Raw genomic sequence first — 27,362 nt, forward strand, 5'->3', positions numbered from 1 at the left:
TATATAAAAAAAGACTGCTAGATTTCTAAAAAGGAAGAGGTTGTCAATTCAACTGTATTTTTTATTCATACTGATTTATGTGATTTTTTTTTTTTTTGAAAGCTAATGCTTGTCATAGAATGGGACTACCCATTTAAATTTAATTTGGATCTGACAAATACTTTTTGAGTCATATCTAATAAAGCGTTATGTAATTTACTAACCTAACCTAAGTTGTATTACTTGTCGATGTTAGTTGAAGTCTTCTTCGTTTGCTAAGACAAACAATTATAACATAACTAGCTGTGCCACGCGATTTCACACGAGTTAATTAAAAAAATAGCCTATAGACTTCCTCGATAAATGGGCTATAAGAACACAAACACTGAAAGAATTTTTCAAATTGGACTAATAGTTCCTGAGATTAGCGCATTCAAACATATAAACAAACAAACTCTTCAGCTTTTTAACATTATTAGTAACATAATTGATACGCTTACGCTTCAGCCTCTAATATCTTACTGCTGGGCCTCTTTCCTAATGTAGGACAAGAATCAGAGCTTAATCCACCACGCTATTTCAATACAGGTTGGCGAATATATAGAGAATATATGAGTATATACTATGGCTTAACGTGCTCTCCGAGGCATGGTGGGGAGACCCACAAGGACTGCACAAACAACCAGACCACGGCAAACATCTGTATGGCCAATACAAATGTTTGTCATGTGCGGGGATCGAACCCGCAACCAATGCAACAGCCAACAACAACCAGTGCTGTGACCGTTGCGCCAACGCGTCATAATCAAATATAATTTATTGCATATTTGTTATTCAGCTCTTGCACTTCAACACTAAGAGATTTTTAATTCTTTTATTAGCGAGATATGTAAACAATTGCCACGGAAATAATAATTATACGGGACTATTTATCACGCGATGCAATCTTAAGTGTAACACATGTATGGGTGGTGAGCAGTTTTCCGCGCCGTTAACAGAAAATGATGGTCAGCAAACATTTTGTTTTCATTACAAAGCATTTTTGTAGAATTAATTATATAAAATTGTAAAAAGAAATTCTCTGTCATAATAGTGTATTTACTTTCTACAAATATATTAATTCGATTTTTTTTTAATTTGCTTTTTAAATTATTTTCCAAAGTCATATGAGAAAATACAAAAGTTTCATTAAACTAAAACATAAAAACTGAAACGTCAAAAACGGACATTAGGGGAGAGCTGTGTCCAACAAAGAACTGTTAAAGGCTGATGGATGGACATTGGATGGATAGATGGAAAAGACTAGCAAGTAAATAAGTAAGTGAACAAAGGTTTTCTTTTATTCATGATAGGAAAAACACACGTGCAAATTTAAACGAAATATATGTATCCAAAAAGATGACATTTTCTTAATATCATAATATATTATTATATATCGGTGGCCATTGGAAAAAACTCTATAAGTTATTTACTAACCTCAAAATTTTATATTTTGCATAGCATTTTATAACTTGTTTCCATGAACAAACTTTTCAGTGGACTCTCAGTGCCAGAAGAAGAAATTTCACAAAGTTCGTCCTAAGAAAAGATTGAGAGTAATTTCCGATTCTGATGAGTCTGATATAATTATTCCTTTGTCAGTAACTAAATAATTGTGTTTGCTGGCAAACGAAAAAAAACTGACTAAAATTACATCGGCAAGTAATGCAACGTTGGTAGACGAAAAAATAGTCAAATTCATAATAGGAAAAACACACGTGCAAATTTAAACGAAATATATGTATCCAAAAAGATGGCATTTTCTTAATATCATAATATATTATTATAGAATGATTAATTGCATGAATTTCGCAATGTGGAAATTTTAAAACTTTTCTATCTACTAGAGAGTGCATTCAGTCTGTAACATCTCACTGCTAGGCTAAGGCCTCTTTCTCCGTATAGGCGAAGGATTGTAGCTTATTACGCCACGCTGCTGCTGCGAATATAAAGGGAACATATCCGCCAACCCGCTACTATACATTATGAGTAACGATCGCTATCAGGTATTTATCATACTAAATAGTATAACGTTTATTTTCGAATTACAAAAATGAATAAATTTACTGAAAAGCAATGACGCACGCAAGCAGAAAATCCTTTATCATGCTTAGACTCCATATGTCTCTTAGACTAAGTCGATGTGTCAAAGTTTTATTTTGTGTTATTTCAATAAAATTCTATACAAACAAGAACCACGCGAGTAACTTCATAAAATTATATTTTCTTTGAGATCTAATGACAAAGCATTCCATCGATTTCGCGTTTTTTTTTCATAATTTTTTTTTTCTATATGGACATACATAGTTCATACTTTCTACTTTCTCATATATCTTTTTTAACTCCTCCAGGCCTAACAGTTTGCAATGAACAACATAAAAGTTGAAATTCATTTGTTTACCATAATCTATCTGACTTACCCATAAAAGTAGAACTGACTGTATGATTACCAACTATACATATCGGCCGTAAACCAAGAACGTAATTCATATCCAGAAGTTCAAAGTGCTCTAAGTACATCCATACGAGTATGCATAAACATATGTGAAAACAAGTTATAAGTATTTTTACGCCTGACAAAGTCTCTTTCCCTTTCTAAGTAAATGCTTTGTAAATAAATAATTAAATAAAACTTTTGCTCTCACTGTTAAGTTGAATTTTTTAAATTCAGAACTTAAAAATTATTTATCCGGATCGGACTTAAATTAAAATTGTGTTCTACCCTCATGATCGTCATGGCTTTTAGTAAAAACATTAAAAAAAAAAACAATAAAAGATTTAGAGAGTCAAACTTTTTGTTAGTAACAGCATACGCAAAATTTTATCAACTTACATTGCTACATTTCAACGTCGCGAAAGGAATCGTACACAGTGATGAAGAGAATAAATTAATAATACTGGAAAATTTTACTCGAAATGGAAAGTAAAACTATTACTCTATAAAGCAATTATTTTACATATTATTGTCCGAACGCATCCGAATCAGAACGAAACTAATAACCTATTAAAAAACGTAGAAAGTAAACGAACTTAATTAAGGCGGTGAGACCTCATTAATATGTAATGTCCGTGAATTTGACTTTTAACAACGTCCATACAGACGGACGGACTTATTTTATTGTTTTGTAACGAGAGTAACACCTATTACTTCCATAGAAATCTACTAATAAAAATAGCTGTATTTACAATTATTATATAAAAATGTATAAGGTAACAAATATATAAGGCTAAATCTCTACGCTCGCTGTTTCAAGAATACCTTTTCTATATAGCGATTCAATTATGTTGGTTTCGGGAATTGTGTCTTTACCATAAAGTTAATTACAAATAAATATTTGCTTCGTTGTTGGATAAAATAACAATAACTTTGTTTATTTATTTTTTTAATTTATTCTGATACTAATTTTGCTACATGGGTATTTCGATTTTTTATTTTCATATTTATTTATTTATTTATTTATTAATACTTTATTGCACAATACATTAAAGAATTGTACAAAAGGCGAGCTTAATGCAAAAAGCATTCTCTACCAGCCAACCTTAGGACGTACAAGAGCAGACGTTTGTAGGTGTGCAAAATCGGGTATTAGTAAAATTCAGATAAAGAAGAGAAAAAAGGGAGGAAATATAAAGTAACGTTAGTGGCTTAGTATAGACATGAGCAAATAAATTCATATATATATATATATATATATATATATATATATATATACCATAAAAATATAAACATACATAAACAAAGATATTATACGTATGATTGTATGAATGGCCAGATATCTGCTGGAAAATATATTATTGATACGCTGTCGATCCCGTTTGTTATCATGTACACCTGATAGCGATCGTTACTTCTTCCTGCTTTCTGCTCCGAGGGCCTGCTTTCTGCTCCGAGGGTTGTGGGTTCGATTCCCACCCCGAGTCTGGGTGTAATATAAATATTTATTTATATATTTATATATGTATTATTTATAAGTATGTTTATCGAAAAAAATATATATAGCTATATACCAGTCGGCTGTTACCTATAACACAAGCATTAAGTTGCTTACTTTAGGAACAGACGACCGTGTGTATTGTGTAAATATTTATTTATTTATTTACTTATAATAAGGAATCCGCCTCCAGCAATGAAGCAGCATGGTGGAACAACATTACAGCTTAAATGGTATGAACTCGTGATGTAGGTATATTAACAAAACGTGAGCATTGCCTTGACAATTTTACAACGAGTAACATCATGTTATCTATTTTTATCGCCTGGGAGTACGTTTCATTTATTTACCTTTTTACTTAAATTTTTTTTTATTTAAATGTAAAGTTTAGGAAAAACGTTAAATATTAAAAAAAATTCGCGTACACATTAAAAAACAATATATATTAAAAAATTTAAAATGAATCAAATATTCAAATATATGATGAAGATCAAATATTCCACAAATGAAAGTTATACGCAAAAGATAAAAAAAAATGAGAAAGTAAAAAAATGGCAATATTTGAATTTCATACAGCTCAATATGCATGAAATGAAATGAAATTACATGTCACAGAAATTGGAACAAATATCGAGCAACACAAATAGACATCATGAAACTTACAAATAAAAAGTAATGTTATTGTAACTGTCAATTAAACGTCTGTATCAAGTGTTTAATAAACATTTCATTTTTAATTTTCACTGCTAAATAGATCATAAAGATTTTAAGTTAGTTTCAAATAATGCTAAATCATTTATCTTAATTAAAGCGCTGTAATAGCGCTTAAATAGCGCTGTAATATGATCTGAAATTTTATAATTAATTTTTTTACTGTCAAGGACTTTGTCTCTTAACATTTTGTAATCATTCGCTGAATTCTCAGAACTATTACCTACTGCAACCATTACGCAAGTATTATTTCTAGAATCGATTTACTGAAAGATCCGCCTTATACATAACATATTGACGAAGCCTTGGCGCAGCGGTCACAGTACTGACTGTTGCGCTGGCGGTCGCGGGTTCGATCCCCGCTCATGACCGATATTTGTATTAGCCATATAAATGTTTGTCGTGGTCTGCACGTTTGTGCATGTGTATTGTATGTGTTTCCGGCCCCCACCACGGGAGAAAATCCTACTGGGGGCCGTTGAGTGTGAAGCGTTTATTTATTTATTATTTATATTATTAATTAAAAAGTAGCTCATTGTGAAACCACATCAGAGGCTGTCGACCATATTTAAAAGTGAATTATAACTAAGACTAAGCGTGGTAACTATGGGCAAAACATATGAGTTCACGTTATTTTTGACGTAAACTTGTGGAGGCCTATGTCCAGCAGTGGACTGTATAGGCTGTAATGATGATGAACTAAGACTATGGATTTGTATAGTGTTACATTACATTCTCTGTCCTTTTTTTTTCTGTTGATTTACGAGTAGTTTTATGGATATCAACAGAACAGGATATTCGGACGTCAGGTAAACAAATGTCATAAGTTTTAGGCAGTTGTGGTATTAAATAATTTAGAACTATTTTTATTTTCCTTCATCATTACAGTCTATACAGTCCCCTGCTGGACATAGGCCTCTACAAGTTTATGCCAAAAATAACGTGAACTCATGTGTGTTGCCCATAGTCACCACGCTGGGCAGGCGGGTTGATAACCGCAGGGCTGGCTTTGTCGCACCGAAGACGCTGCTGCCCGTCTTCGGCCTGTGTATTTCAAAGCCAGCAGTTGGATGGTTATCCCGCCACCGGTCGGCTTTATAAGTTCCAAGGTGGTAGTGGAACTGTGTTATCCCTTAGTCGCCTCTTACGACACCCACGGGAAGAGAGGGGGTGGCTATATTCTTTAGTACCGTAGCCACACAGTACAAGTTTTCCTACAGTTCCTACAGTTTTCCTTAATAGTAGAATATTACATGGATTTACTATCTCTGTTATTTCATAGTCTTGTTTGCTTTTTTCCAATGGTACTGGCAAAATTTCTAATGCTTAACACGATAGCACAAGTTGCTAATAAGTTGCTCAGAAACCAAATACTGATTACTTAAAAAAAAACACTAAAAAGAAAAACTTATTTACCCAAAGATATTTCCTTACCTGCTAATCATTTAAACAAACCTGGTACAGTTAATATCAAGAACAATATAATAATTAAAAAACTCACCCAGCCTACTTTTTAACTCAGATGGCTTCAGAGCTGGTTCTTCCAGCACCGCGGGAGGGGGAGGTGGCGGTGGAGGAGGGGGCGCCTCGTCTCCAGAACTACCTCCAGTGGAGCCAGCTGATGATACCCCTGATGATGGAGATGCTGGGGCTACGGTTGGTTCTTCTGAAACTGACGCACGACGGCTACCCGCTGCTGATGAGATACGACTGGCCTGAATCAAGAACAGAGTATTTTTTAACGTAAAAAGATAATATTAATAAAACAAGGTTGGTAAGTGAAAGATAACTCTTTATCCTTTATTGTATGTTAGTTTTTATAGATTTGTGTCAATTAATATATCTAATTATAATAAATAATAAATTAATTTAAAAATGTCCATAGTAAGGAAATGATTGGCTTCGGCTTTTAATATTCCACTACTGGGTATAGGCATCTTTCCCGATGTAAGACAAGGATCGGAGCTTAATCCACCGCGCTGCTCCAATGCGGTCTGGTGGATATATTCCCTACTATGAGTAACGACCGCTATCAGGTGTACATGATAAGAACTGGAACCGACGGCTTAACGTGCTCTTCGAGGCGCGGTGGGGAGACCCACAAGCACTGCCCAATCACCGAGACCACGACAAACATTTGTCATGTGCGGGGATGGAACCCGCGAACGCCAGCTCAACAGCCACAAACCAGTGACGTGACCGTTACACCAACGCGGCATCAAGGAAACGATAACATTAATATTCTCAGTCTGATTCAAAAAAGTCGCGAAAATTATTCGAACGGATTTTTTGGATTTTCGAAGCTATCTTGTAACTTACAATCCTAAGTAGGTTGTAAATTCTGTATCGAGGGTCCGAAAACACCGATAGATGCAAAATCCAAAAACACACGCCCAGACCACAATAATTATCTGTATGGCCAACACAAATATTTGTCGTGAGCAAGAATTAAATCTGCGACCATTAGTGCAGGAAATAGAACTATGACCACTGCCTTACCCGAATATTAATTATTTGGTTAGCAAATGAAGATTCCTTACTTTGATGACAATAAATTACTTCTTGTTTGCAGAAAAGACATTCTCTAGTCAAAGAACCGGACAAAAGAAAAAAAAACATTAAAGACTTACAAAATTCTGAGCTTTGTGTGTTAGCGCTGCTAATTTCGTTGCTAGCGTGGATTTCGTATGGCTGTCGGGCGCTGGTGCAGATACTTCTTCGTAGGCTTTGTTCGACCTGAAAATATAAAACAATGTTACAAAAAAATAATATCAGTGAAATAATTACCAAGTTATATTCATATTAGGTGGGACTTGACTGTCTCAACTACAATGATGAAAGGGACATCCGGAAAGCTGTAGTGGACTACGGTGGCGGATTAAGCTGTAACTCTTCGGCTTAATATTAGATATTATTGGTCTTTTATATAGCATTACTGCATTAGAATGTTTACAGCATAGCATAGTTTAGTTCAGTTGAAGGGAACTGTTTTACTATCAGATCTATTATTCGTCCCATAGCTATGGCGTCTGCAAGATCAAAAATATCAAAATGATCATCGCGAAAAGTCCCATTTAAATAAACATGTCAGTGCTGACCGTGAAACCTAAACCCTAAAGTCAGAATTTTGATTTGCCTTATATGAGCTCAAAAGCAAAAATTCAATCATTGACTTTCCAATTATTTTTAGTTTATCATTTTTTATATACTATCAAGTTGACAAAAGCGTACGCTCCACCTGACGGTAAACGGATATTGTATTGCATTGCATGCGTGTTGCCGCCACTAAGTACTTGCAGTTTTTAACACTAATTTACTCGTACTCACGTTTCAATATTCTCTTTGGTGCCGTAGTCAACTATTAGGGCTGCACTTCCAGGTCTACTGTGGCTTCCGGAGTCTCGGGAACTGCTTCTGTGAACAAAGATATCAGATATAATTTAATTCATTTCTATACTATTACACAACTTTATTTTATATTAAGTTATTGACGCGTTGGCACAATGGTCACAGCACTGGTTTGTGGCTATTGCGCTGGCGGTTGCGGGTTCAATCCCCACACATGACAAACATTGGTATTGGCTATACAGATATTTGCCATGATCTGAGTGTTTGTGCTGTGCCTGTAGGTCTCCCCACCGTGCCTCGGAGAGCACGTTAAGCCGTCAGTCCCGGTTGTTATCATGTACACCTAATAGTGATCGTTAATCATAGACAGGAATAAATCCGCCAACCCGCATTGGAGCAGCTTGGTTGATTAAGTTCTGATCCTTCTCCTAAATGAATATTACAGGCTAAATCGAAGTTGTCTTAATTTCATTTCTTATTTTATGGTCAAAGTTAAATTATAAAAACGAAAATTTATTAACAGTCACATAAAATTCCATTTTTTATATAAAACAAAAATCTTTCACAATGTTTTCATAGTTTACATACTTTATGCTTAGTACTAATATAATATGGTGTATATTTCTTTCAGAATATATATGGTGTTATTTTTTTCAGACCATTTTACAATAACTTGCACGCTTCTGAAAGACAAACTAAATGAACGCCTCCAAACTGTTTTCATTAACATTCAGATGACCAGTAAAACTCGAATTTGTTTATGTGACATCTTATTATTAGTGATAATTGTAATTTATATTCTTTCGTGCATCTTGATAAATAAAATATAATTGAAATTAATGGTGTGGTTGTAAATGGTACCTTCTCCTCTGGTGCTCGTCCCGTGGTAGGTAGATGTCTTCGTAGTGATGATCGCGACGTGTCGCTTCGGCTCCGCTGTCGCTGTCAGAATTTTCCTGTTGCGGTTGAGTCACTTCTGACGTTCCGTGAATTTCTGCTTTAACTGTATGTAAATTAACAAAATATATATATTATTTGTCAATTAAAAAATTATCAATGCGATGGAAATTCAAATTATTTCATTCATTAGGAGTGACTTCTTAACTTAAAAACTGCAGCAATAATGACGTCCATATCACGTAGAATGGAGAAGAGCTAAATAGTTTTTTTTGTATTTTTAGATTCATGTCTTCATGTCCTTTAACTAATCGATCAATATCCTTCAGATCTTGACTATTCTTCGAGAGATTGGCAAAACCATCAATGATATATTGGTACTATTGGAAGTCTTAATCCTCAATATTAATTAAATTGATGTATGATCGCGGTTTATTAGGTTTTTTACATGCCTGATGTTTTGGATACTTTACAGCAACCATGGTCACTGATGGAGGACTGATGGAGGCGTTAAAATCCGAAAAAGTTGTTTCATTATAATGAGTGAAATTCACGTAAATTTAGTAAGTATTAGATTAACTTAAAACTCAAATAGTTTCCTTAAATAAACGGTTTTCTTTATAACATTACAGATATTAAGTTTTAAGGTCCGCAGAACGAAAAAAGATAACAATTTAAAGCATCTTAAATTGAAAGAATCTCATACTGATCAGTAGAGGGACAGAAGACTGCCTGTAAGTTCACAATACCAGTCATGGTAGGAGCCTCTTGACCTTCAGCGGGCACCCGCGGGCCGGGCGAGCGCGCGTGGAACAGGTCCCGCACGCGCTGGTACAGCGCCGCGGGGGCGTTCGAGTTGTTGCTGTGGAGGAACCAGCCCCCGGTGTTGGCCGTCTCCGCTTCCGATGCTGAGCATGCTGTAATAAATTACATCACTTTTAATAGCTGGTCCTATTATCATTAAAACATGTCTATCGACCGATTTATTTTATTTTTATTTGACTTCTAAAAAAGATGTTCTCAATTCGATTGGAAATTTGAGCCAGATCCTTGGGGGGTTGGGGATTGGGCCGGCAACCCGCTTGCAATGCTTCTGGTGTTGCAGGCGTCTATAGGCTACGGTAATCTCTTACCATCAGGTGAGCCGTATGCTTGTTTGCCGACCTAGTGATATAAAAAAAACTGACCAGTAGTTTTTAGGGTTCCGTACCCAAAAGGTAAACGGGACACTATTACTAAGACTTCGCTGTCTGTCCGTCCGTCCGTCCGTCCGAAATAATAAAATTAAAATAAAAAATATTTAGGAGGGCTCTCATACAAAAAAAGTGATTATTTACCGCTTTTTTGGCCCAACGTTAAACTCAATGTAGGTAGGTACACTACTGTTGTTTACCTAGTAGTCAATGGTACGGAATACTTCGTGCGCGAGTCCGACTCGCACTTGGCCGATTTTTTATACTTATCCGTAATTATTTGAAGTCGGTTTTGTTTTATTTGAGAATAAACACAATTGCGTTATTTTATTGCAATTAAACTTAACAAGAAGCATTTCATTTCTATTAAGCAAGTCCTCGTTACCTTTAAAACCTTGTCATCGGTTTTATTATTTAGTAAACTATTCTAAAATAATTTTTATTTTACATAACAATCGTCTTATTAAATCAATATCGGATTTTCATTAAGTGAAAAAAAATGTGTTTCGTAAAATGTCTTATTATATAACTTCGATTCGACTAATTTTTTTTATCGTGAATATTAAAGGAAATAAAAATGTATTTAATTTTCAGGGTTTCTTGACAATAACGGAAACTATACGCACACACACATTTCGGAGATTTTAGATTTATTATACTAGTTGACCCCGCAAACGTTATTTTGCCACGTATGTTATTAATCCCCCTCTCCTTATAACTTAAGGGTATGAATAATATATGTTGGCTGATTCTCAGACCTACTCGATATGCACACCGAATTTCATAAAAATCGGTCCAGCTGTTTCGGAGGAGTATGGTAACTAATATTGTGACACGAGAATTTTATATACCAGTATAAGATTTATTTATTTAACAATTTATTATGCATACAGAATTATATATTTGTCATTGAGACTCACGTATAAGATATAGATTTTATGACGTTTCTGATTTGTAACTAAAACAGTAACCCAGCAACAGCCTAACGCAATCGCAGGCAAGGCTTTACTGTTTTTATTTGTATATCTTTATTAACCGACTTCCAAAAAAGAAGGAGGTTCTGAATTCGACTGTATTTTTTTTTACTTCAGAACTTTTGACTGGGTGGACCGATTTCGACAAAAAAAAATTTTAATCGAAAGGTGGTGTGTGTCATTTGGTCCCACTTAAATTTATTTGAGATCTAACAACAACTTTTTGAGTTATATCTAATAATGCGTTTTCACTTGACTATTTTATCGTCGACCTACGTTGTATTATACCGCATACTGGGTGTACCGATTTTGATGATTTTTAATTTAATCGAAAGCTGATGTTTATCGTATGGTTATATTTAAATTTCATCGAGATCTGATAACAACTATTTGAGTAATCTTTGATAACGCGTATTTACTTCATTATATTTTCATCTCCCTACGTTGTATTACTTGTCGATGTATAGAAGTCGGATTTTTTCGTTTGCGAGCAAATACAATTATTATAAAGCCTAATTACTGCAATCAAAATGTTTCGCCATCCCGATTTTCTTTATAATCGAATAACTGGGTGTGCACCCATAAATTGCTTTCCGCTCTTATTACAAAAATTAAAACATATATAATTATTATGATTGCTACCTCGTGAAATCCAATTTTTTTGCTCTAGGGAAATCTGAATACGAAAATGTTTAGGTAATTACTAGTAATTTTAAATTTTTTTGATGTTTCATTTTAAACGACGTTTTTATGTAAAGATTCCAGGTTCCATTTTTTTTTTTGTACACTTGTTAATAACTCAAGAGGCAATTATGATTTTTTTAATGAAATACCTATCTCGATAACCTTTTTCGATATATACCAAATCGGACTAGGGGAGTGGAATTTAAAAGGGATTGAACTTATTTGTTTTATTTAGACTCATTTATTATTGTAATATCAAATTTATGTAAATCGTAAACACAAATATTTAATATTTTATCAAACCAAGGAAAAGATGAGCTGAAGCTGTGATATTTTAATAAAAAAAATGTTTAAAATAAAAAATTACATTGACGTAAGAGACTAATGAGATACACATACAATTTTCACATGAAACCGTTTTTCAATTTTTTTATTTTGTGTTTACTAAAAATGGCCTTAGTTACCCCATAGTCAAGCATCGCCATAATACTAAAATTCACAAATTCAGTAAACTTTTAATATTAAAAAAAATACCTACTATATATTTTTAATGTTAACTAATTTTTAAGTAAGGCAGAAAATCAAAGAACATTATCTTGTTTCTAAAAAATACTTGTTTTGATAAAATATTGATAAACCCATCAGTATAAACATCAACCGGATTGAAAGAAATTCCGTGCATTCTTTTAAAAATTGCCTGTTACATGCTTAAGTTAACTTACTTTTTAAACCGGAACACAGCATAATGTTTGCCGTAATATAAGTTAACAATTTATACAAATTCCTGTAAAACTTATCACATTAAATGTTTCTTTCACACTTTCATATCACTTTTATGTCGTTATTTTTAATTACAAATCAAAATTTCTCTCGAAAATTCACCATAAAAACACGTTACGAATTCACTTTCATCTGATTAGCATACTTTTAGGCTGATGCTACTGCATCGGACCTAACAACGTAACTGGTACAAACGAACCATATGGCATAGGCATATTTCCTGAAGTTTCCACCTCACTACGCATTACTTCCGTTGCTATTGGTCTGGTAATTGGTTACGGCACTTCGGTTTTTTTTTTTTAAATATGATACATTAAGCCGTAAAGTGACTAATGAATAGTTCATTGTTATATTTTGACGTTTCATTTGATGATCAAACTGCGAATAATGAATTTGTTACTGTGACTATTTTTACGTCCTTTTGCTTTTTATTGTAATTAAGTGTGGACGGTAATTATGATGTTTTTCTAATCAGGCAAGAGGCAAAAACGAAAACAAAAGTAAATCAAGTGGAAAATACGAATAAAAATTTTAGATGCGTATTACGTTTAAGACTCTTGTGAAAATAGTCAAAAATTCAGGGAGTCAGTTCTAGTTGTATTTGTTTGATTATTAACAACAAGATTTAAATTGATATGTATAACTTTCGGTTTAATATAACTTTTTAATCGACGTCCGATTTTTTTATTACTTGCATTATGATTTCACAAATATGTTATTGGACGTATTCAGCGAGGTATATTATATATATAGTATATGGCTTTTTTATTATTTTTAACGTTTTGTTCAGTTTTTTTTTCACTTTTTCACATTTTCACATCATTTCTCACCACCATGGGTAGTCAGGTAGAGATCTCTTACAGAGATAAGTTCGCCCTTGCCAAAATTCTTTGTAAAAATGACTTGTGATTATATATTTTCTAAAGTGCAATAAAGAATATAAAAAAATATATTCAAAAAGTATTTAGTATTTGTTGAACTATTGATTTTATAGATTGTCAGTCAGGTTAATTACTATATGGTAAAAGTAAACTTTTATGTATAATACTTTTTTTATCTTTATATATACGCTAAGGTTAAGATTTTTGCTTCCATTTTTAGAAAAAACCTCACAATTATTCCACATAAATTATATATAATTTTATAGATAATTTCTTGCTCTATCGACATTAGCACCTAAAAAATTTACTATTGCTTTTTTTGTAAACTAATTAATTGACGATCGGTATGTTTTTTCTTATTTAGTGCGAATTATTCGCACGGGTATTGCTATATAGTATATATTATTTATATTTACTCAATAAGGGTCCACTGGCTAGTGACACTTTTGTGAATATATTCATTATAAGTTTATACCAGAGTTATCCGGAAGTTATCCCTCACGTGTTTTCGGAGAATTAAAATTCTTTATAAACACCGAGTTACTCCTTATTCGCTGCATTAAAATTATTTATGAAAACAAAGTATCCTTTTACTTCATCCTAACTTAGGGATCAGATTATAATATAAAACGTACCAGAACTTTCCTCCCCAGAGGAGCTGTGATTGGTCGCGCTCGTAGCCGAAGTCCTCTGCATCGGATTGACGTAAAGTCCATCAGCTGGTCCAGACCTCGCCGAGGTGATGGAGCCCACAGTTGACGACAGGGAACCCCTTCGTTCGTGTGAGTTGCGCCTCTCGCGCTCCGGGGCGTGGAGGTAAAATGGAGAACGGGTCCCATTCCCATTGATACAGTTTTGAAGAGCACACTGGGGAGGCGGAAAAAATCGTTGATAAAATACTTTAATAGCGAAATTTTACTACTTTTAGCATTTTTTTTTTTAAATTAATTTACTGAAATACAAAGTTGCATTAAATACTTAGAAATTAAAACCAATAATTAATACTTCATCGATTGTTAAAGTATTTTATTCTGACCGTTTCAATTACCTTCAAAAAAAAGCTATACAATTCTAAATGTTGGTGCTTTTCTGTGATATATACTTTTACGAAACCTACGTCAGTTGCAAAACGATTTTTTTATTAATTTTTCGGTGTTAATACATATATCTTGTAATAAATCTACCTTTATATGGCAAACACGAAGAGCATGAAAAAAATCTCATAAGCTTCTCAAAAACATCGACAAATACAGATCGAATTCTCCTAGATCTCATAGCCTATATATATAGCTATATAGCCTATATAACTCGGCATGATGAGTTATATTAAACCAAAAATTATACATATCTAACACAAATATAATACAAATTTATTAAAAATCTTGTTGATACGATAACTGATATTTTTTTTAATCGAGAGATACCTAATAGATTTGAGTTTTACAAATAAAACCTTCGTGTATTTTTAATTACAAATTTCTAATTAAAATGAAACAACTTTTTGGGAGGACTGACTCCCGTGACCATGGTTGCTGTGAACTATCCGAAACTTCGGGCATTTATATTATTTATGAAACGTAATAAACCGCGATAAAATCCGGAAAAGTTGTTTTATTATAATGAGTGAAATTCGCGTACTCGTTACAAAACAACTGTAATATATAACTGAGGTAGTGCACAGCAGGAATTTCCTGCTCAAAATATGGAGCAGCCCGACTGGGGTAGTACCTCGACCTTACAGAAGACCACAGCTAAATAATACTGTTTTCAAGCAGTATTGTGTTCCTGTTGAGTAATGTGAGTGAGTAAGGTGACCAGAGCTCCTGGGAGGGATTGGGTATAGGGTCGGCAACGCGCTTGCAATGCTTCTGGTGTTGCAGGCGTCTATAAGCTACGGTAATCTCTTACCATCAGGTGAGCCGTACGCTTGTTTGCGGAACTAGTGGCATAAAAAATATTCTTAATTAATCCAAGTACCTATTAACAAACTTTGAACTTTTGTATTGAAAAAAAAAACGACAACAATATAAGCATAATTAGAATGCTAAAAGGTTAGTTTAACAGTATTTAAAACACATACGAAAATTGTGTATACTTACTCTAGCTTCCCCGGGTACGCATGCGCAGGAGTGTATAGCTTTATATGTGGACAACTGTTTATTGTCTGCGCCGGCTGCTCCAGCGGCTACCAACACGTTCAGGCACTGAGGACAAATACAGGAACACTTAGTTTAATAAGTTCATTTCTCTGTGAATAACAGAGATTAGACATTTTCGTATTTTATAAAACTAATAGATATTAAGGGAGGCGCCGCGTTGGCGCAACGGTTACAGCCATGGATTGTACCTGTTGTGTTAGCGGTTGCGGGTTCGATCCCCGCATATGACAAACATTTGTATTGGCTATATAGGTGTTTGCCGTAGTCTGTGCGTTTGTACAGTCCTTGTGGGTCTACCCACCGTGCCTCGGAGAGCACGTTAAGCCGTCGGTCCCGTTTGTTATCATGTACACCTGATAGCGATCGTTACTCATATTAGGGAATATATCCGCCAACCCGCATTGGAGCAGTGTAGTGGATTAAACTCTGATCCTTCTCCTGCATGGGGAAAGAGGCCTATGCCCAGTAGTGGGATATTACAGGCTGAAGCGAATAGATATTAAATTCGACCTTACGTCTATAAATTGAAATATTAAGAAATAGTCTCTCTCGTCTATCCGATAGCATATATGGTATTACATAAAACCTTTATAAGCAAATTTCATTAACTACTAATATGTAAAAGATATTACAAGGTAGAAGATATTTAAGCAACACATTTAACAGAGCTAGCGTTTCACCAGTCCTTACAGGTTTTATATAACTCACAGGTATTTGTAGATAAACAAATTCTACTCATATGTATGTTTAAATTACTCAAGGTGAAAAAATGTGCTTTATTTTTTCACTTGCTATTGTATTCAATATTTAAATACTGTGTGGCTACGGTACTAAAGAATATAGCCACCCCCGTGGGTGTCGTAAGAGGCGACTAAGGGATAACATAGTTCCGCTACCACCTTGGAACTTGAAAAGCAGACCGATGGCGGGATAACCATCCAACTGCTGGCTTTGAAATATACAGGCCGAAGACGGGCAGCAGCGTCTTCGGTGCGACAAAGCCAGCCCTGCGGTCACCAACCTGCCTACCCAGCGTGGTGACTATGGGCAAAACACATGAGTTCACGCTATTTTAGGCGTAAACTTGTGGAGGCCTATGTCCAGTAGTGGACTGTGAAGGCTGTAATGATTTAAATAATATCATCAATGTATTATTCAACCATTAAAAATTGAGTATTCCTGCAAAAAAGTCAATCATAAGAGCCTACAAAAATTCAACCAAATTCATAAAACTATGTTTATAATACTTCGAATACACATCGCTATAGATATATTCCATCGAACACAACGTTTTCTAATTACTGAACGCTCATTCAGCAACGGTAATTTAAATCAAATGAAGCAAAACGAATATCATTACCCTGATTGATACGAGCCATTGCCCAGAAATACTTGGTAGAGATATGTAGTAAATTCAAATTACTGTACAATATATTGAATATTTATTTCCACAAACTTAGTACTTATTACAATGGCAATTTAAGCGCCAAAAATGACTCACGCGGTTTTGAACTGACTTTGTTTTGGTTTTTTTTTTTTAATCAGCGATGATAGTTCTATAAATAATTGAACTGAGGTATGAGGAATGAGGATTGAATTGAGGTTAGGGCACAGCAGGAAACATCCCGCTCAAAATCTGGAGCAGTTAGACTGGGGAAGTACCTCGACCTTACAGAAAATCACAGCTAAATAATACTGCTTTCAAGCAGTAATGTATTCCTGTGGTGACTAAGGTGACCGGATCCCCTGGGGAGGATTGGGGGCAGGGTCGGCAACGAGCTTGGGATTATTGTAATGTTGCAGACCTCTATAGACTACGGTAATCACTTACCACCAGGTGAGCCGTACGCTTGTTTGCCAACCTATTTGTATTTAAAAAAATAAGTTTGAATGAGAGCACTTCTGAATGCTGCTTTCCTGTTCTCTTATTTAACTTACGTGTAAGACGATAGTAAGCGTTATTAGCATATAGACAAATTGGTAATCAATAATAAAAGAGTAATGAAATTAATAGTCAAGATAAAATTGCAGAAGTTGTAAAAATTTGTACTTAATCGTAATCGATTACTCATTTTATGGGCCTTGATAATTTAACATAAAACGCCATAACAATACCATTTAGAAAATATTAGAAATCGCGTTCAAAATCTCAATGCCTTAGCAAGAAACGTAAAAATAAACGCTATCGGCACGAAATCTGGTTATTAATATTCGTTTATAAAAGGTAGATTAATATTTTTTAAAGGATTTTTTTTTATTAATTTTATTCTATACACACCTGTCGATTATTATTTCGAATATTAATATGGTATAATTATGCACCGGTCGATCATAATTTTATAATGCTATATCCTAACAATAATATAAAAAAACTGAAATTATTAATGTGAAACATAAATCTATGTATTCGTATTAAAATAAAAGTCAGTTACTTTTAAAGTAATAATTTTAACGATATCTTTACTTTCATTTTAAGACAATCATTTCGGAATGAATTGAAATTATTCACAAAAAGGGCCTATCATTGAGCGAAAGTGAAACTACTCCAGTGCGCATTCGCAATTATTCAAATAACTACAACGTCATTAAGTGATACACTTTCCACTCAAATCTATTGTTTTCGTTGACATAACGAAAGTAATGCCATACATGGGATTTTGATATGTCCTATAAATGTCACCAAATTATAGCTACATTTTAAAATTAATTTCATATTGTCAACCTTTCATTATCTCAGAAGAGAAAGAGTAAAAAACTTTCAAATGTTTGAGACATCTGTAAAATTTACTCGGTGTTGAGATAATGTATGATACAAATGAATACATACACGTAATTCTATACTAATATTATAAAGAGGTAAAGTTTCTAACTTTGTTTGTTTGTAGATAATCTTCGCAAATACTAATCCGATCGTGAAAATTCTTTCACTAACAGAAAGCTACACTATTCGGGAATGATATAGTCTATATTTTAATTTTATTGAACACAAAATTCATTGAAAAATAATAATATATGTAAATCAAGTCGGAGAAATACGAGCGAGATGATATTTGCATCACAAAAATTATTAATTAATTACCGTCCAACAAAGTGGCATGGGTCGGCTAGTTATATACATAAACAAATACCTACTACGTACGGCATCATATTACCGGAACAAAGCAAAAAGAAAAACAAACTTATAATTTAACATTTTCGATAGAATATCATCACTGTAATCGTATCGATACTTCTTAAATAACTTTGACACGATATTTGTTTCTCTATTTTTCGAAAAAAAAAAACCTCTTACATAAATATTTGTACAAGAAAAAGACCTTACTTCTTTTCTTTATCCTAATAAAGGGTGTGATAAAAATAATTAAAAAACAAAAAAAACTTACTTCTAAATGATGGTTCTCAGCGGCGTCGTTTATGGGGCTCTTGCCGTGTCTGTCCAAATGCAGTCGGGCACCGTGACGTAAAAGCCAGCGTACTGTTGACAGATGACCACGTGATGCTGCGAAGTGCAGTGGCGTTGCTCCGTCGCCATCTCTAGCGTTCGGATCTACACCACGGTCAACAATCTAGAAATAAATAAATATATTTTTAGTTATTTTTATTTTTAACAAGCTTTGACCCACGGCTTCGATCGCATTTCATTTTTTTATAATAAAGTATCCTATGTTACTTTTAATACCTCCAAGAATATGTATACAAAGTTTCATGATGATCGGAGTTTCCGCGTGAAAGCGTAACAAACAAACTTACATTCACATTTATGATCTTAGTAGGAATAGTAGGGATTATTTACCTCTTTTGTAATTGTTTTTTTTTTTTTTTTAATTACTAGTTTTATTTTATGCTTTTTAAGCGGAAACTGTGTTGTAAGTTTGCAATGGCGTTGTGCTGCATGAAAATATAGATACTTATTCTCAAAGTTGTCTGTAAAAGGTATTAATAACAAATTTTATAGAATAAACGTACGAAAGTACGATTAGTATTTAAGCATAATTTTTTCAATTTACAGAATGAGATTTGTTTAAAATTTTAATTTGCGAAGGATCTGGCTCGAGTTCCGTGTATACTATCATCATTACAGCCTATACAGTCCTTTGCTGGACATAGGCCTCCACAAGTTAACGGTAAAAATTACGTGAACTCATGTGTTTTGCCCATAGTCATCACGCTGGACAGGCGGGTTGGTGACCGCAGGGACTATAATAATAACTAATATAAATTATATATATCTAACCTGAAATATGAAATTAATGTAATTCGAAGTATTTACAATAATTATTACAAACTTTTCGTCACTAACAATTTTGTAATATATTTTTTTATTACGAATGAACCTACTGATACATTACTCAAAACATATTTCGCCATTACCCTAAATACTACTTTCAAAAAATTATAAAAAAAAAACGTTTGACGTCCAAAAACGTAATCAGAAAAGGAAATATAAATTACTCTTAACAATAAATTAACACAATGTTACATAAAACTTAAGAATTGAAATCACGAAGCAAATGATATGTAATTTTAAGTGAAATAATCGTACAGACATAACATGTAAATTACGCTTTCTGTAATTTGCATATTATGATTATCAAATTAGAAAACAACTCAAGACTGACATGGAAAATCTCCCACCGCAACAACCTGCCGTTAAAAACTATTGTCTAATATATGCAATGACAACTTACTGTTAATAGGTACAATTATATTGTTATACCAGGCCCCCTAACCAAAGGGAGCATTTCCAGTAATAGTGCTACAGGGCTCTCTAAACTAAGGCAACCTTTGAGTCATCAGTGACAGTAATACGGAGGACCGACACTTGATAGGCCTTTGTTCTATCAATTATAAAACCAGTATGGCTTGTTTTTAAAGTTTCTAATGGTATGTAAAGTTGCTCTTTTTAATATTTGTCTAGAAACTCGAAACAAACTACTATATATTAAACGTCAAGACTTTTAAAACTATATGATGTAACCGAGTTTCGTATATACGCATATTGTTTTTTAGAAACCTGCCATCAGAACTCAAGTGTTATTCATGTAAGAGTTGTATCATAATATAAAAAAAAATATGCAAAAAATAATAATACATTACACTTATGAACTCACTGACAGGTACTGATGCTTCAAGCCACTTAAAATAACGCTGTAAGATGAAATATAAATAAATAGTATGATATTATAATATAATAGGTAATGCCACGAGGGGATACGCCCCCATATCACCCGCTTTAATTTGAAGATAACACTAACTAAAATATTATATAGCCTATAGCCTACCGCGGTAAATGAACTCTCCAAAACATAGAGAACTTCTTTAATTCGGACCAGTAGCGCCTGAGATTAGCACGCTTAAATAAACAAACAATCAAACAAACTGTTCAGCTTTATAATATTATTGTCATATAAATATTTATATATAAATAATATGATATAATATATATGTGGAAAAAGATAATGTAAATTTAAATTTATTTTTTATTTTTTAATGTTTAGAAACGATAATAAGGGGTATCACCTTACATGTACCCGATAGAATTTATACATCTGGTTTTGTCCCGTTAAATTTTACACTATCTCTACTAGATTAACAAAATAAATTAATCATGTTAAACTTTTAAGAGATACGCGCGAGAGAGAACACGCGTCATAAAAACAGAATCAAATTATAATTTGTTTGTTAATTCGATCACTGTGTAATGACAAATAAAAATTATTAAAAAACTTACGAAACTTTTTTTAAAATAACTTATAGGTACAAGTCCTCGCTATCTATTTAATAAACTCATAGATTGGAAATTTATACATAGAATCGCATCGCATACTGTTGGGTATAGGCTTTTTCCATTCAGGAGAAGGATTGGAACTTAATCCACCACGCTGCTCCACTGTGGGTAGGTTATGTTCCCTACTATGAGTAACGATCGCTATCAGGTATTTATGATAACAACCGGGACCGACACGGATTAACGTGCTCTCCGGGACACGGTGGGGAAACCCACAAGGGCAGACGACAAAACCGGAAAGAAATATGTACGATTTTATTTTTGTGTTTTACCCACACATTAGGGATTCTAAACATTTTTTGAATATCATATCAAAAATTGACCGCTCCAGCGGGATTCGAACCCGATAATCGCTTAAACCGAAAATAAAAATCATCATATCAAGAATTTCGCTCTGGCGGGTACATCGTTCCATAGCTTAATTGGCTAGAGCGCCGACACGGTCAGTCGGAAAGAAATATTTCTACAAATACAAATATCCATCCCGAGTGGGAATCAAACCCTCAAACTGTCGGTGTTTTAGGTGACTACTCACACCACTACAGCGGTTGTTTACAAAGAATATAAAAGTATTTTATTAGCAATAGAAAATGCCTGAAGATTTCCTGTGTAATATTATATGAAAACGAATGACATAGATCGAACACTTATGAAACGATAATTGGAATAGAAATGAGGAAATCTCTCATACAAATTATTGAAGCATAGAAAGTCAACGTTATTTATTAATCTCACTATGAAAACAGTTCATTTAAGAAGAATCAGTATGAGTATAAACCAAAAATGTGATGCACTGGACGTAGTTAACAGCAATGTGCAAATTACAACGGGATCTAAGTTGTAAGTATATTTGGTATTTTAGCAAGAACATATTTGAATTACAAATCTTTTTTAATGTCATGTAATGTTTAATTAAAAAAAAAAATAACAAATCTATATTAGAATTTGACCCTTTTTAACCCTACAGTGAGATGATTTCATATGAAAAATTTAATTTAAATAAATACAATCACATTTTGGAAACGAAAAAAAAACTGCACGACTATATATTAAATATTGTTTTCTATTGTTACGGGATATTCACTCATTATAATGAAACGATTTTTTCGGATTTTATCGCGGTTTATTAAGTTTTTACATGCCCGACGATTCGGATACTTTACAGCAACCATGGTCACGAGAGGACTGACTCGGTCATTATAATTATAACCTTATGTGGCGTAACAATCCTTCTAAGAAGACTTATTTTAGGTAATATTTCTCAACACTTTCCTAAACTGAGCCCTGTTAGCTTATTGATACAGAAGAACACAAATACAATTGAAAAAATAAAATTTCAATAAAAAAATATGTAGCGTAACGAAAAGTCAGTCTTCAAATTAATTGCTTAGTCATTAAATAAATCACAGTATCAATATCTACGCGTGCGCTTTAAACGTTTTACCGGTCTGTGATTGATCGTAGAGTTATTGAACTCTAATTAGAAAATTTTCTCTTTCCAGTAACATTTACATAACAAATGTGTTTTGTCGTTAGTTCGTTACTAAAAAATATAATTATGCAGCTTATATAACATATGGAAATAAGTAATCTGAATTCAAGTTTTTGTAGAGCAAATATTAAATAATATGTGTAACACTTGAAGCAGGAAGGAAATTAGACAATCTTTATTTGTACGTAATAACAATTTTATCTGTTTAGGAAATTGTTAGGATAAACTTTTAAATCCTATTGCGTCGTAATCTTTCAATTTTTGTAATTTTATTTTAAAATAAATATTATCCGGTTTGTTTTTTTTTATCTATTTGATTAACGTTAATTATCTTTTGCGCCTACCGGCATTGGAGGAGCGTGGTGGATTAAGTTCTGATACTTCTCCTACACGAGGAAAGAGGCCTATGCCCAGCAGTAAGAAATGACAGGCTTAAGCGTAACGAATCGTATTATTTATACAAAGTAGAGAGACAGTTTTACTTTAAAATATTTGAATGAAACTCAAATGTCAAACATGACAACGCCAACAAGTTTTTTTTTTTTAATAGTACCGTTTAGTTTATTTTTTTCTTTTCCATCCTATCATTTGTCATCACTAAATGTGATACTAATAATGTGTTATATTATTTCAAACAATAATAAAACAATTAGTATATTGTTTTTAGTTTTCTCACACGATAATTACGAAACAAATTATTTCGTACATCTAAAGCCACTAAACGAAGAATTGGTCTGATTTTATTTATAAATTGTCATTGAAATGATAACATTAGTAAATGACCGATCATCATCAGCATGTGACCATAATCTCAAAACGCCAAAAGGTCTTCGGGTCGAGGCATGTTCTCAATATTTAGCACTGATAGTTGACCATGAATATAATAAGAATTTATTGAATTTATATATTAAGAAGAATATTTAAAATAAATTAGTATATGCATGAAAAATGGTGAAAATGGACGTATTTTTAATATTTGCTCATATATTTTTAGCCTTAACCTTCTGACTGACTGAATAACAGCCTGGACTGAATATTTAAGTGATCTTCTAAAAATAGATAATAGGGTAAAAACTCAGTTGAAAAACTCAGTTGAATAAAAATGTTTGAATATAAGCGACGAGATAGTCAGTAAACTAGAGTAGAAGTATTTAATTATTCTGTGCTCTTGCGTCTATGTCTTTCACCTTTTGCTATACTTTCATTCACTTAATAGTTTTAGATATTTTAGACTATTCAGCAATAAGATTGCTAGTTTATTACTTCGTTGTTATGTTGTTTTTTTTTTCAATGTATTTTTAATTTGTGCATCACTCACTTGAAATTACAATAATTTATGCGCATTTTGTTACATTATGAATAATAAAATACTACATTTTTTTAGAAATATTTTTTTATAACAAACAACAACATGTGACGAAATATATTGACCGAGTTAAAACAGCTGTAACCAAATATAATTTTGCCTTGATTTAATATTTACTTATTACATTCCTAGTACGTAACACTAGTAAGATAATAGCAAAGTAGATCAGACTAAGTAACCTATAATTCATATCTACGTTTTATTACCACGTTCAAATGCTACTAATGTATGAGTATTTACTAAATAATACATCTCGCGTCTCGATCAGCATCTATTAGATTTAATCTCGGTTTCAATTTGTGCAATACTGCAGTGGTATTATAAATCAGATTGTGAAACTATTTTTGAATTGGTGAGACTTTTGTAACTTATCTTTTACTAAAATAATATTTATTAAGAACTTGCTGTACCCTGCGTGCGTTGCTATGCTTTTTTTTGGTCGTACCAACTCAGAAAACTTTGTTGGCTCATGCACAACACTTTGCTGAAGATCATGAAATGATTAAATGCATAGTTTAAGATTCTATAAAGGGCATACAGACAAACATTAATTTATATATATATATTTATATATATATATATATATATATATATATATATATATATATAGATGAAATCAACAATATTGATCATATTTCACGATTAATTATTCTTTAATAATTTTATACGGTTTTTTTGTATGTTATTATCTATCACACTAAATATTATAATTAAATAATAATTAATTTTGTTTTAATTGATTTAAATGACATTTTCTTATATTTTACTATTTAGTTACATATGTTTTTACTCTGAAATTATTAATGAAATTTAGTTTCTTATTCAATAAAAAATATAAAAAATAAACAATAATATTACTACGTATATTGTTCTAGTACTTCCTTGACTGGTTGTAAACCCAATAGCTATAACCCTCCAACATTCGTAATTGCTTAAGTTCACTATAAAATGAAGTATTTTAATAAATTAATACCATTAATTTGCATCTACGCAGAAGTTACGTATGTAAATTACACTTTATTACTTACTCCAATATTGGTTATATAAGGTGACACCATGATCTTTCCCCGCAATCTAATATTACATTATCTTTGTCTTCTTCCTAGCATTCATCCTGGCCTTTTTGCTAGAATATGCAATTATTATTCAAGTCATAATCCGCATCTATCTGACACAGTAAATTACATCCAACTTTCACATTCTTCGAATACAACGTGGGCGTCAATCATATAAAATGTTATTTTGCTACATTTTATGTCAATTTAAAATTAAATACTGTTTAGTAAGACGAGACAAAGAGCTTTTTTTACTTATTTTCAAATAGTATTACATATATAGGGCAGTGCAAAGAAAAGTTGGACATGGTGTTTAATAATTTCGTATCGGCATTCAGCATTGCGTAAGAAATGTTTATTACCTACAAAATAATAGTCTCTCAGACTCACTCAAGACTCATCAAAAGACTGAAACTGAAAGGGCTCAACAAATACATATACCGAACAAAAAAAGTGCGTCCGTACAAAGTACACATGTCAAAAGTGAAACTTCTTTAACAAACTAATTTTTAAGTCTCGTTTATATTTATACAAATCTAAAGCTCTAGATTTCCGTTCCAGCGCCATCGACAAAAACGTTGCCGTTTCATCAAAACGTTGCCGTTTCATCAAAACGTTGCCGTTTCATCAAAACGTTGCCGTTTCATCAAAACGTTGCCGTTTCATCAGAACGTTGCCGTTTCATCAATACGTTGTCGTTTCATCCGTAAAAATATTACCCTCATGCGTCTAAAGAAGTTTAACTTCAATAAATCTCATTTTCAAATAATAATAAAAAAAAACCTAATTATATCCAGTATGACCCTATTAACAGGCGCAGTATTTATTTTGTTAATAACATTAAAATAAATTTTAATAATACTAGCAAATCACTCACCATCCACTTAACGCAGTCCAAACATCCAGTCTGCGCAGCCGCGTGTATGGGCAGCATGCCGTCTCTGGCTCGAGCGTCCAGCCGACCTCCAGCCTCCAGCACGAGGTACTTCAGTACAGCGAGGTGACCCTCCTGTGCTGCCAGGTACACTGGCGTGACATCATTGTCCATTGCCGTGTTTGCACTGTCAAAAAATATTTTAATTAGTTTCCATACACACACATATTTTATTGAGGTAGGGCAGAGCTAGATGTATCTAATATATATATATATATATATATATATATATATATATATATATATATATATATATATATGTGCGTGTGTGTGTGTGTGTGTGTATATGAGGGGTTTAGTATCAAAAACTGCAAAGTCCATTTTTTTAGAGTAGCCACATTTTTATACATATACTAACTTCATATCTTTTACTACTAATTCGTTCTTACCGATCAAAGCAACATCAGCTTTATCCAATAGAAATTAGAGGTCAAAGAATGAAGAATGCAACAAAAACAGCAATGTCCTAATGCGGTTAAATCAAAAACAGCATTGTCCATTCGGCCAATGAGAGGCCGGCGTGATATGCCTAAACAGTATGGGGGTGCAAACGCAGAGAGTAATACGGTGTGACTTTTGTACCCAATAAAACAACTTTTAGAAATAGTAAATAATTGTATTTTGTTGTTAGACTATTCAATTGTTAATTATGGATAACTCGCCAATAGTTGTCGATAATAACAAATCTAGAAAACGAATCAGAGATCCCACAAAATGGAAATGAAATTTGGAGAAATTGGACGGTTAGTTTAGTTTCATTTACTAATTTTGATCCTTTAACCCTGGGAAATATTATTATACCTAAAATTATTGTTTATATATATTTTATTTTTAATTAAATCTAGATATTTTTAATATGTATGTGTATGTATGTAATTATATGTAAGAAGTAGTACAATGCTGCTTTGCAGCCGAATTGGGCTTGCACGACCGGGGTAGTACTTCTCGCTCACATAATACCGGCGTAAAGTGACAGCTATGCTGTCGCGTTTCGTACGGTTTGTGAGTTTCCGGTGACCTATTAGAAGAGGAGGAGTGAAGGTAGGCAACGTATTTACATAACCTCTGGTTGTGTTGATGTTTATGGGCATCGATAGTCACCAAAAGGCTTCGACTGCTCGTTTGCCCTCCTATACCAAAAAAAAAAAAT

General features: G+C 33.0%; 1 protein-coding gene across 1 annotated transcript in view; it reads right to left on the reverse strand.

Annotated features, from left to right (window-relative positions):
- Positions 1 to 26,326, reverse strand: part of LOC123660354 (espin) — a 40,184-nt gene extending 13,858 nt beyond the window's left edge. The window contains exons 1-9 of the mRNA XM_045595450.1: positions 26,156 to 26,326; positions 18,961 to 19,143; positions 15,518 to 15,622; positions 14,054 to 14,285; positions 9,656 to 9,823; positions 8,871 to 9,012; positions 7,989 to 8,075; positions 7,292 to 7,397; positions 6,163 to 6,376 (exon numbers count right to left, since the gene is read on the reverse strand). Coding sequence (XP_045451406.1) covers positions 6,163 to 6,376; positions 7,292 to 7,397; positions 7,989 to 8,075; positions 8,871 to 9,012; positions 9,656 to 9,823; positions 14,054 to 14,285; positions 15,518 to 15,622; positions 18,961 to 19,143; positions 26,156 to 26,326 — 1,408 coding nt within the window. The remainder of the gene's footprint in view (positions 1 to 6,162; positions 6,377 to 7,291; positions 7,398 to 7,988; positions 8,076 to 8,870; positions 9,013 to 9,655; positions 9,824 to 14,053; positions 14,286 to 15,517; positions 15,623 to 18,960; positions 19,144 to 26,155) is intronic.
- Positions 26,327 to 27,362: the final 1,036 nt, after the last annotated feature.

This window comes from Melitaea cinxia, chromosome 15, assembly GCF_905220565.1.
Source record: "Melitaea cinxia chromosome 15, ilMelCinx1.1, whole genome shotgun sequence".
Taxonomy (NCBI): domain Eukaryota; kingdom Metazoa; phylum Arthropoda; class Insecta; order Lepidoptera; family Nymphalidae; genus Melitaea; species Melitaea cinxia.